At 39.9% G+C, this 12,382-nt stretch overlaps 1 protein-coding gene across 1 annotated transcript in view; it reads left to right on the forward strand.

The window, feature by feature from the left end:
• Window positions 1-703: 703 nt before the first annotated feature.
• Window positions 704-12,382, forward strand: part of LOC149837748 (Cobalamin biosynthesis CobW-like protein) — a 37,870-nt gene continuing 26,191 nt past the window's right edge. The window contains exons 1-3 of the mRNA XM_090007490.1: window positions 704-893; window positions 1,944-2,161; window positions 3,166-3,280. Coding sequence (XP_089863616.1) covers window positions 729-893; window positions 1,944-2,161; window positions 3,166-3,280 — 498 coding nt within the window. The 5' untranslated portion in view covers window positions 704-728. The remainder of the gene's footprint in view (window positions 894-1,943; window positions 2,162-3,165; window positions 3,281-12,382) is intronic.

A 12,382-nucleotide genomic window follows, 5' to 3' on the forward strand; every position in this document is an offset into this window, starting at 1 on the left:
TTTTTCTTATGAAAGATCCAGTTAGAAGCAGATCCGAACCAGATACCAACACCCCGTAGTCGTAACCAGGTCTGGGCCACCATTTTGGTGAGGTCTGAACCATTGAGACACTTTCCATGAGTTAAGCCTAGTTGTTTCAGTTTTAACTAGGGGTGACAATGGATTCAGTTTGACATGGACCCAACCCGTACAAAACCCTACAGAGTCAGGTTTGCTGATATAAAAAAAGGTCCAATTAGAATTCGGGTCCTACCTGAAGGGTCCGATTAATATATGGAGATGGGTATGATTTGTGAAATTTCATACCAGACACAGGTCTGACCCGAGTTCAGATTAAGTTCCCTGATTTTTCAATGTCAAAGAGATGGAAAATATTATTTTATAGGGTACGGACCGGGTCTGGTTTATGTAATCCTTATAGGACCCGGGTATGGCTTTCCTCATGGTGGACCTGATCAGACCCGGGTCCTGATCTGGTACCCTCACCTCAAAGTCAGATCCGGGTTCGGACCCACCTGTGTCCGAACCCGATCCGACCCGTTGACACCCCTTTTAGGGTAACGTCCGAGAAACGATACCACTCAGAATCCATGTTAATCTCCGTAAATTTTCGATAAAATTAGGGCTGTTTCCGTAAATAAATCGTCAACAGCCCAACACCTTCTCCGTAAAAGGGCATTCGAGGGTTCCAGATCGCCTGCTTTTGCCGGGAAACACCTGTTCGAAAAATGGCGGAAGACGACGAAGTTCCGCCGGACGCAATCGAGATCGGAGAACTCGTCGGACGGAGTTCGACTATTACGCCCTCAGATCCTCAATTTCCGCCAGATAATGGCCGGAGCTCCGTCGGGATAACCGTGATTACCGGCTACCTCGGTGCCGGTAAATCCACGGTGAGCGTTAATTTCAGCGCAGATGAAGGGTTTTCTTCTATATTCATATATTCTTTCTTCTAGTATTTCTTTCGAATTCAAGTCCTCGATATCTAGAGTCTAGACCATGTTTTCTTTCGTATGTTCGGGAAAGTCTGTCTAGTTTAAGGGGGTCGTCGGAAGAGTGTTAGTTTCCCTCACGAACGATGCAGATTTTGTGAAGATTTTCCTCTTAGTGGTAAATGATTCGAAGTTCAAGAGCTCCTCAACTACTAGTCCAAGAGAAAACTCTAGGCTGATCGAAAACTCCGCTAGGACTCTGCAGTAACTCATCCAAAACTCTGAAAGGAAGGCTATGCTTTGGATTTCATAGAAGCAAATTCTGTTGGCTTCTTGTCCTGGATTTCGTCCTTTCGCTGCTAATTCCACCGAGTAAGAATAATTACTTGGGGCACCATCTAGTCTCCAGTTTAAGTTCCACCAAATTCCTGGAACTCGTTTTTTTGTTGAATAAGGAAAGTGCAATTGACTTCTTGGCGGTAAACGAGTTAAATTCATGTTTTTCGTGAAGTTAATTACAGTTGTATGACTTTCAAATTGTTTAACTTCTGAAAATGTGGCTAAAAATCCTCCAGCAAGAAGAGGACTATTCCTGTTAGTGAAAACTTTCTGCAAGGATTTTCTTCGGGATAGTAAGTTGTATGCTACATAGCTTCAGGACAGTACCCACGACATGATCTCTCCCTGTTTCAACTTAACTTGAAGTCATATGAGGTCCTAATGGGTCTTGGGCAGTCCACATTCCAGGCAATTGCCTTGAACCCTGAGATGATGGAGCTCACTTTTTATTAAAATATGTCTATAAAAATGTGATAGATCAGAATGGTGGTTTCTTTGAGATCGATGGTCCATCATGGCCCATTCAGCGTACGATGAAAGGTTATATAATGATAGTTCTTTTTCGTCTATACAACTAGCCTATATGGGTATTCTTTGTTCTTTTTAATTTACAAAACTAGCCTATTGGGGATATAACAACTTATCAAACGATATGTTGCATTGCAATTTCAGCTGGTCAATTATGTATTGAATGCCCAACACGGAAAGAAGATTGCTGTGATTTTGAACGAGTTTGGTGAAGAGATTGGTGTTGAAAGAGCAATGATCAATGAAGGAGAAGACGGCGAATTGGTCGAAGAATGGGTTGAGCTGGCCAATGGCTGTGTTTGTTGCACAGTTAAGCATAGCTTGGTGCAAGCTCTAGAGCAACTGATTCAAAGGAAGCAAAAGTGAGTGCTTGTTATCTATCCCTCATTTATAGCTGATGTATATCTTGTAATTACAGTTACGTTCTTCTTGTTCTTAGCCACCTGCTCGTTGTCTTACATGCATGTCCAGACACTCATGTGCACACACACTCAACAGCTGGTGTGCCTGGTTGATTTCTCATGTTTTTGGGTGCTTTGGAATAATTCATTCGCAATCATTTAGTTGAATTTTGTTAGAAAACTTTAAATCTTGCCCCATAGTTGGCAAACCCGGTGGGTCGACTTGGGAATCGCCCAAGTCGACCTGGATCAGACCCTAACAGGATCATGATTCAGGACTGCCGATCCAACCTATTAAATACATTTTTTTATCATATATTTTATTATTTTAATGCATAATTCTTATATAAAGTCACTTGTTATGAACAATCTAATATTGTTCAATGAAAAAAAGTTAATAATCATGTATAATTATATGTTTTTGTAACTTATCTATTGGCATATTAGCTTGAAGTTTAGTTATTTCTCTGTCTTATTCATGTGCTTACACTATAAAATATAGAGTCCTGACTCGTCCGAGTCAACCCGCTGACTCGGTGACTCAGTAGGGTCTGATCCGAGCCTGAGTCACGAGTTTGCCAACTATGTCTTGCACTTCTCGCTCTCTCTCTCTCTTCCGAACTGCACAGGGGTTGCTTTTAATAATATTGGTTGTGTAAACATTATTTTTGCAAGTGGCACGTGTTCATTCTGCAGAATATATTGTCATGAAAGAGGTTTGTAGTTATTACTTTTTAGAACCATAAGAATACAAACAAAATTTGCCTTATGAATTATTTTTATTTATGATTTCAGTTATGTCTTTGATCATGCAAATTCATTGTAGGACAGGGAGTATCTTGGCCACTAAAAGATCAACTGGCTTAAGAAATAACTATTTCATAGTTTTTCATGTTCCGCTTCTCTGACACTTAAGTGTGAACTTCGAACCCCTGAGTAATTATTGTGGTTTTGGGTGTGTGCAGGCTTGATCACATATTGTTAGAGACCACTGGGTTGGCTAACCCTGCCCCACTTGCATCTGTTCTTTGGTTGGATGATCAACTTGAATCATCAGTTAGATTAGATTCCATTATTACTGTGAGTTACCTTATCCTGATTTAAATGTTGTACAGTTGTGGCTTATGTGTCGTTTTCTTCCAATCCTGGTTTAGATGTTTTATATTTGTGGCTTATGTGTTTTTTCCCCACAGAGCTGTGGTTTTGCTGGTATAAAAAGTACACATCATTCCTTAAAATTGTGATGATGTTACAAAAATATGACAAGATGTTTACAATTGTTTATCCCATAGTTATGATGCAAACAAGACTTCACAATTGGATGCGTATTTGATATGTGGCTTTTAGATTTTGCCATGTAACATAGAAAAAGAAGGAAAATGTAGAGGATGCGATGTAAGCAGATTGCTCAGGCAAAGTTTTACTGAACCTTCTTTTTGTGCTCATACTTACATGGAGACACCTCTTACACAACCTTTTTTTTGAGGAGAACCTCTGTCATGACCTGAATCCAATTAGCACCTCCCTTATCAAATCTAAATTTACATAATGATCTGATTGCATTGGATGTTTCTTGGTTTTCTTATTGTGTAGGTTTCAAAACCAACACCAAACATCAACCTTTTATCAAATAGGATGTGGAAAGGGGTTGCTATCCAACTAAATGGATTTGGTTCAATTCAGAGTTACCAAAAGCTTCTTAGATAGGTGGGAAGCACACTTCCCGGAAACTTGCTTTGGAAGCGCGATACTTGTTGCTTCCGAAACTTGATGAGAATCTCAATTCTCCTACGCTTCTCCTATTCGGCTGGGCCTTGTAGGCCCAAGTCAGATTTACCTGTTTTAACAGTGCCTAAGGGAAATCAAATTTATTAAACCCCAAAGCTTAACATCAATATATATAACCAAGAGCTGATATGCTGGCCAGCATGGTTCAGCGTCAGCCCCCATGCATAGGCATGACAGAACACAAGACCAAAGGAATTGCATAACTGCAAAGCATGGTACAGTCTGTGTAATGTTTAGTCATACAAGGTTTAATATAAATCCAAGTAAAGAAGGCCGATTACAGGAAAAACTAAATTTGTACATGGTCAACCTGCACATCTACTTATTTCTCTAAACAACACATGCTAAACTTGGTTTCCTGAGCACATGATAGGCTGAAATTGGAAAAGGTTTAAAACATGTGATAATTCATGGTATATATGTTAATCTAGGCACACGAAAAGCAATCTGTCTATGATCAGATCAACATCAAACTGATTCAAACCCAAACACAGGAAAATTTCCAGATTGAACACTATGATCCGATCATGCTCATAAGAGAGTATAAACGTGACAGCTAAAGTCTGTACAGAAATTTCTGATTCAACATAAACCAAGCAATAAATATATTTGTTCTTGCTGGAACGTCAGATACAAAATTTTCAAGGTAAAATACCCATCGTGGATTCAGTCCCGAGCGATATGCAGGTCAGGATATGCAATCCCAACGAATCTAACTCTGAAAAGATCAATTCCAATCACAGCCCAGCGTGTACCTAACTCAAGCACAGATCAACATATAACCCAATAAGTCCCATCCCACTAGAGTTAAATTTCAGCAAAAGACCTTACGATTAGATCTTTTAGGTTCAACAAAACCCAAATCAGGAAACTGATATCTAAACCAACATAGACAACCATGGTGAAAAGAATCGAAAAGTTGTAAATTCAGATTCATAGGTGTCCACTTTGTTCTTAAACCCATGCTAATCTGATTTAACCTAAACCCTTACCACTGGATTAAGAAGGATACCCATACACAGAAATTTTTTTATATGAAAAGAACCAAAAACATCCATATAAAAGAGGATCTATAGATCCTCATCTATGTAATCTAGAGTGAACACATAGATTCACTCTCTAACCATGGATTTGCACTAAATATTACATGGAAATCGAATCGGTATTCAATTTCTCTCATGATTCAAAAGAAAAAACCAGTACCTCAGAATTGACGCGGGGCGAGCGTACTCTGTTGCGCCAGCTGCGAAAAAGGTAATCAATTAACCATTTGAAAGGAAACTGGAGGGGCGGGCGGACTAATCTGCGAGCCGGACCCAACCTGGCGTTAAATAAGATAGACAAAGGCAGGAGCGACTCCTGTCGACCTGCTGAAACTGTAGGGGGAAGCAAAAGGCGGCAGAGGTCCCAACCCTTGCCGAACAGCAGAGAAGACAGAAAGCAGTAGGGGCCAAGCCCCCTATCGACCTTTTGTTATCGCAAACAGGGGCAGGGAGTTGCCTGCGGAGCAACAAAGGAGGCAGGGGCATGGCAAACGTCAAGCCCCTATTGGAACAAACAAGGGAAGCAGAGAGGCAGAGTTCCCTACTGAAAAAGCCACATCAGGACAGAGGCGATGCCCCCTGTCGAAATATAAAGCAGGACAAGGGGCAGAGCCCCCTGCTGGAACGAAATGCTGAGGCAGGGGACGAAGCCCCCTGCCGAAAAGCAAGGCAGGACAGAGGGCAGAGCCTCCTGCCCAAACACAAGGCGGGTCAGGGGCTGAGCCCCCTTTCAGAACCAAAACCGAGGCAAGACAGGGGGCAGAGTCCCCTGCCCGAAACTAACACAGAGGCAAGGGTGCTTCGCCTCTCACCAGGAAAACAAATGGAGGTAGGGGGGCTTTGGCCCCTACTGGAAGAACAAACAGTGGCAGGGCTTCCCCTTGTGCTCTGCAGATATGAGCGACAGGGGTGAGACCTCGTTGTCGAGGAGCATCACGATCGGTAGGGGTCTAGGCCCCTGCCGAACGGGAGGAATCGAAGGAGGAGAAGATAGATGAGCGAGGATCTTACTTGCGAGGACCACCGTCGATGTGTGGCCGACAGGAACCCACAAAGAGGGAGACGAGGGAGATGGCATGCGAGGGGGGGGGGGGGGGGGGGAGAGGCGAGCGTCTGGCTCGCTGAGGGTTGCAGAGGGGAGGTTACCGGGAGTAGGAGCAGGGAGGGCGCAGGTTGAGAGCCCTCCCTCTCCTCTGCACGATTTTAAAAGGGGCACACAGGAGGTGTCAATCGGGAAACCCTCAAAGGGTTTCCCTTTTTAGCAGAGGGTGGAAACGAGAGAGCAGCGGCGCGGGGGAGAGGGTTTAAAAGAAACCCTCGCCCCTGCGGTTTTTAACCCTAACGGGTTGGCAGGTCCGGGTCGGATCCGACACGGGGTCCATTTTTTTTTGTAACTCGTCTCATCACACGGGGCGCAGCCTGGGTCTGAGACCCGCGAACCTGCCGCGGTCTGGATCAGCGGTGTGGATCTGTAGGTCTCCAGCGGTGTGGATCCGCAGGTTGGATCCAACTGTGGATCCCTGTGTTAAGTAGGTGATTATTATATATATATATATATTTGTTTATAATTTATTGTTATTTCTCTTTTTCTATATATATATATATATAAGTTATTATACGTATATATATATATATATATATATATATATATATATATATATATATATATATATATATATATATATATATATATATATGGATTCGTTATGGATCCTGGATCCGAAACACAAATGCCAACCCCAATTTATAGAATTACGAAAACAAAATTTCCAATTAATTAAGAAAATTTTAGGTTATTACAGCTGGGGGTCTTGGGAGCATCGCCCTTGCATATACCGCAGTTAGACCCGGTATAACAAACGTCCTAAAAATTAGTTTTCTACCTACACTAGCGTGCAATCGCGATCAAATCACACGACGAAGCAAGCAAAAGAAAGTACAATAAATAAACAAACACCACTCAAATGCAAGTATAGAGCTTGAAAGCAAACTATATGCTCGGTCACCTAAAATGGTATCCTATTAGGTGCGCCGTGCAGAAAAATTAAGCTGGCTCTATGGTTTGCACTTAACGTCGTTCTAACAGTCTTAATTAATAAACCAAGCAAACTAAACAGTCCTAGATATCAACAGAAATTAAATTAGGCAATCTTAAAAAATTGCAAAAGCAAACTAGCAGTCTTAAATAGACGTAAACAAAAGGCAATAAAGTGAGTACTCAGTTTTAAATCGCCGTTCCCCGGCAATGGCGCAAAAAATTTGATGCAACTTTTCTTGAAGGTATTTTTAAAAGGGATTTTTCGATAAAAACTATCAGTGCAAACCGTGCATCAAATCTTACATTAACCGGTTTACATTAGTGGTGAAGTCCGGGTCAAACTCAGGGAACGAGTTTAGAACTTTGTACTCCACACAAAACAATTTTTATTGCCTTAAACAAAATGTACTACCCTATTACAATTGTTCAAGCAGAAATAAAATTATTATAACCCAATTAATAAATGGCCTGAGGCCCTAAAAAAATAAAAATAAAGAAAAGTAAAAATTTGCAGGGCTCTATTGGCTCGCGATCTAGCTTCCGTTGTTCGCACGTGCACGACCCTCTGTGGCGTTCCAATCAACAAGCTTGTACCTACCTGCAAAACTCAAAAAAACAAACAAACAAAATAACTAGACTACCTACTCTAGTTAAAGTTAGTTACATGAAATAACAATTAAATCTAAATATATCTAATTCTAAAGAAAAGCAAACTCTAGACTAAAGAATTGTTTTCATACACGGTTTGCCGATGCATGAGTTCCAAAACTGTTTTTATTTTTTGTATTTCAATATGTAGCAAACCGTGGGTTACTTTGCCAAACAAAAATTCAATGAAGCACTAATTTAGATAAAAAAAAGAAACTAACTAAAGAAAAATAATTAGCACACAAAATTCAAATTCAGCCATGCCCTTTTTTTTGAATCCGATCAGCAGATCGGTCATATAAACAAAAGGATCAAGTTGGACTAGGCAGTCGGCAGACCAGGGTCAAGCTGGCTCGGTCTGGTGACTGATTGGTCTGGGCTACTACTCGGCTAGCAGATTGATCAGGGCCGCGGATCAACTTGCTGTCTCGCTAGCTGGCAGCAGGTTGGATGCCGATCAAATCTGCAGATAGATTTGATATGGCTTGTGCTGGCTGACCAGATCGTTAAATCTGGTTGGTGAACGATGGCAGACCTGTCAGGTTCAACAAGGTCAAATGGCCAAGATCTGGCTTGGTATTCTAAAGAGATTTTTGCAGATCGGGGCGTGGTCAGGTATGCTGACAGGCTTGATCAGGGTCTGGTCAGGCGTGCTGGCTGAATCAGAGCTGGCAGCCGACCACTAATCTGCTGCAGATCGACTTTAAAAAAATATAAATCCAGGCTGGGCTGCGGCTGGCAGTAGATCTGCGTGGTCGGTATGGGGCTAGCCGAGTCTGACCAGATCAATGCTTGCTGAAAGTAGGCTGATCTGATCAGAAAAATCAGAAATAATATTTTTTTTGTGTTTTCTTTTTCAATAAGTAAAAAAAAAACTTAACTTTCAAGCAGATAATAATTTAATTGAAAAGAACCTATGCAGCGTAAAAATTTAAAGAGAAGGCAGAGAAGAAGCTTACCTTAGGTTCGCCTCCGATGGAATGGGGAGAATAGAGCAGACTTCCCTCCTCGATCGCACGCGTCACGTACCTCCAAATGCAATAGATAAGAAAAGAAGAAGAGAAGAAAAAGAGAAGAGAAGAAAGAAGAAGGAAGGAGGAAAGAAGAAAGAGGAAAGGGAAAGAGGAAAGAGAGAGAGAGAGGGAGGAGAGAGAGAGGCTAGAGTAGGGCGCGAGTTTCTATGAGAGAAAGACCCCCCCTCTAACGCTAAAACTCTTATTTATAAAGTTAAATTAGGGTTAAGAGGCTGTTTTAGAAATATTTCTAAAAGAGTGTTTTAATTTTCAAGAATTTCACAAAACCTCCTCTTTTAAAAAGTAATTTTTGAAAACCTGTTAAAGAAAACTAAAAATTCTAAAAAACACATGTTTGTCCAAACTTGTTTATTTTTTTCTTTAATTGAGATCAAATGCAACCCTACAGGACAAAGCACAAGCATCAACTACACACTGGTTGTTAATGCTAATTTCGCATAATATCATGCATACAAACTGTATAAAATCATGAATAAATTATGCATGATCATTAAGGAATGTAAAGTTTATATTGGATGTATATGTGCTACCCCCTTTTCTTTGTACATATGTCTATTCTAGAGGGAATTCTGTAACATAGTTATATGAGCCTTACTCGACTATTTTTGTCTTCTTGTGTCAGCTAAAGGGGACGTCCCTATATGTTGTATTACTCATTCTTTGATAGCTAATGAAGTTTCCCTTTTTGAACTTCTTCTCCATTGCTCTCTCTTCTTTCTTTGTTAGGTCTAATATGGTATTAGAGCCATGTTGGATTGAAGAGAGGTGGATTGAATAAGCATCTTGAAGGTTGAAGGAGACTCCATTATTGTGCTGCATCGGAGTTTGTGCATCGATGATGATGTCAACATGAGTTGTTCGGATGGTTTGATTTTAGCCTGTAGAGGTAAGAATCTGCTACATCTTGATTTTAGAAGCCTCTAGAATCAAGAATCGAGATCATCGGCCTTCATTTGGATTTTGGAGATCTATGTCACATGGGTACTGAAACAGTCTATTTGTCTGTGTATTCTTTATTTGTATTTGTTAATTTGTATTTCGGGTTTGGATAATATATCAAACCCAACCCATACTGTAAACGAAGGATATATATATACATGTTTTAGGTCACGATTTCATTATTGGAAATCATGACAGCCGCAACTCCTCCTTTCTCTTTCATCTCTCTTTTCACGTGTGACAGATCCTAGTGAAATCTAACAGGTACGAGTGCGGGTACAACACATCAATTTCAAAAAATGCAGATGCGGGGACATGGCTATATATAAGTTTGGATTTGGATTGGGTGTGGATTGATATTAAGGTCCATATCAAAGATTTGAAAAAAAAATCCTGAATATAAAGTTTTTTATGTTAAGTGATTAGGTGGTTGATTTGAAATTTTTGGAATTGGGGAGAGGGGAATGGTTTTCTTTTTTTTGTTTAATGGAGCTGGGGGTGGACACGTAAGGGGGAGAGGACAAAAAGGGGCTTTCGTCCCTCATCAGCGCCTCTCTCTGGTTCACTTGTTCCAGAAGGTGATGCGGAGAAGAACGGTACCCTCTCTCTCCTTATTCTTCCTCCTCTTCGTCTTTGTCTTTCTTCTTCTTCCTTCTCCTTCCTTCTCTTTCTTCATTTTCTTCTTCTTCTTCTCCTCCTCTGGGTCATGAATACTGGGTTGTCCAGATTTGGGTATTCTGACCATTCTGTGCATTTCAGTGGTTTTTGATCATCAAGAATAGGTCTATTCTAGTCGGTTTTTGGCTTAAAAACGTCCTGTCTCATTTTGGGTGCTTTTTGTGAAGATTTGAAGGAGTTTTGACGAGTTTGTTGGGTTTTCTCTATTGCCAATAACATGTTAGAGTTTAGATTAGCTATCAACTTCTTGTTTCTTGTTGATATTTTTGTTGTACACTCGATTGCCTACAAAATCAGTTGTGGTGATAGCTTTTGTGGGTGTGTGTTGTTGAGTTTTGTGACTGGTTGCATATTGGTTAGTAGTGTGGGTTGCATTGAAGGGTTGTGTGGGCAACTTGTGTTGTGGCTGTTAAAAAGTGTATATACATATATGTATAATTATATATAATACATGTATATTTGTATTATTTATATTTTTCCTTTTTTCTTTATTTAATTTTTTTTTTGTATTTTTAGGTTGTCTAGTTCGTTTTGAACTAGACTCAAACTAGTCAACATTTTCATGCTGACTAGTTTGAATAGCCATTGGAGCTAGTCCAACAGCTACAAATAGAGTCGTTGGACTAGTTCGACTCTTTTGGAGCCTCTTAAAGGCTTTTCTCTCCCTCTCTCTTATGTATATAAATAAGGGTAACTCCCTTCTCATTGTATCAATGCTTTTTAAGCATTTTATGTGAATGAAATGATTTTGTAATTTTCTTTTTGAGTTCTCTCATTTGTGCCCTTTTATGGGTTATGATTAAGGTGTCTTTAATAGACACTTGTTGTAAGCATTTGTGCTTTTGTGGAAGATCTTCATTTCATTACATGGTATTAGAGCTTGGAAGCTTTTAGATCTTGGAAAGTTGCTGCCTCATTTTCCGTGTCAGTTTTAGCAAGAACTTGATTTGACTCCTTGTTCGTAATTCAAGTACTCTTGTGCTTACATAGTTGAAGAAAGAAGTTCGAAAAATCGTTGACTACTGAAAGATCGTGGAATCGTGATTGTGTTCTTGCTTTCTCCTTTCTCTCCTATTTTTTCTCTTCTTTATTTTTCTCTTCCTCACCCTTTAAGAATGAATGACAATGATAAAGTCACCATCATGCCCGTAAAACTAAATGATACTAATTATGTGATGTGGGCTTCAATTATTAAGCATCACATTTAGGGGAAGGGGTTGTGGGGGTTAGTAGATGGTTCCGATTCAGAACCAAAACTAATTTTCACAAAAATTGAAAATGAGAAAGAAGTACCTCTCACGGAAGGAGAGAAAACCAAGGTATTAGCTACATATGAGAAAAAATGGAAATAATGGAGGATGGGGCATGCCAAGATCATGTCTTGGCTAATTAATAGCGTAGATATCAAAAAATTCTCTAGTCTTATAAAGCTTGAGCATGACGATAAGGCTTCGAAATTCCTTAGATATATGTATTCCCTTAAAGATATTATACATGTGTGCAATTTACAAGACAAGGTGCAAATTATGACATAAAGGGACACAAGTATTAGAGAATACTGTAATGAATTATCCAAATTTTGGGAAGAGTTGGTTCTTATTGAACCAAAGTGACATTGTCCCGAAGATATCGAGCTTCGCCAAAAACAACTCGATATGAAACATTTTTACTAATTTGTAAATGGTGTGAGGTCGGAATTTGTAACAACCAAATCGACCCTTTTATATAGAGGAAAAATGCCCTCTATTGTTGGCACTATTGAGAAATTAACTATGGAGGAGAATAGGCTAAAAAAAACATACTCCAAAGAATGCAGAGGATTCTATTCTAGCCGTATCTAGATTGGGAAATTATATGCACACTTATAGGCCACCTCATTTCGGTAGACAAGGCAATGATTATGACAAAGGAAAGTGATTTGTCACCATTGTCATGAACTGGGACATTATAGGCCTGAATGTCCCAAATAAAAAAAAAGAGATGAAAAGAAAGTTGCATCAGTCGGTTCACAGAA

Source organism: Nuphar pumila, chromosome 5 (assembly GCF_984573655.1).
Source record: "Nuphar pumila chromosome 5, dmNupPumi1.hap1.1, whole genome shotgun sequence".
In the NCBI taxonomy this organism is placed as follows: domain Eukaryota; kingdom Viridiplantae; phylum Streptophyta; class Magnoliopsida; order Nymphaeales; family Nymphaeaceae; genus Nuphar; species Nuphar pumila.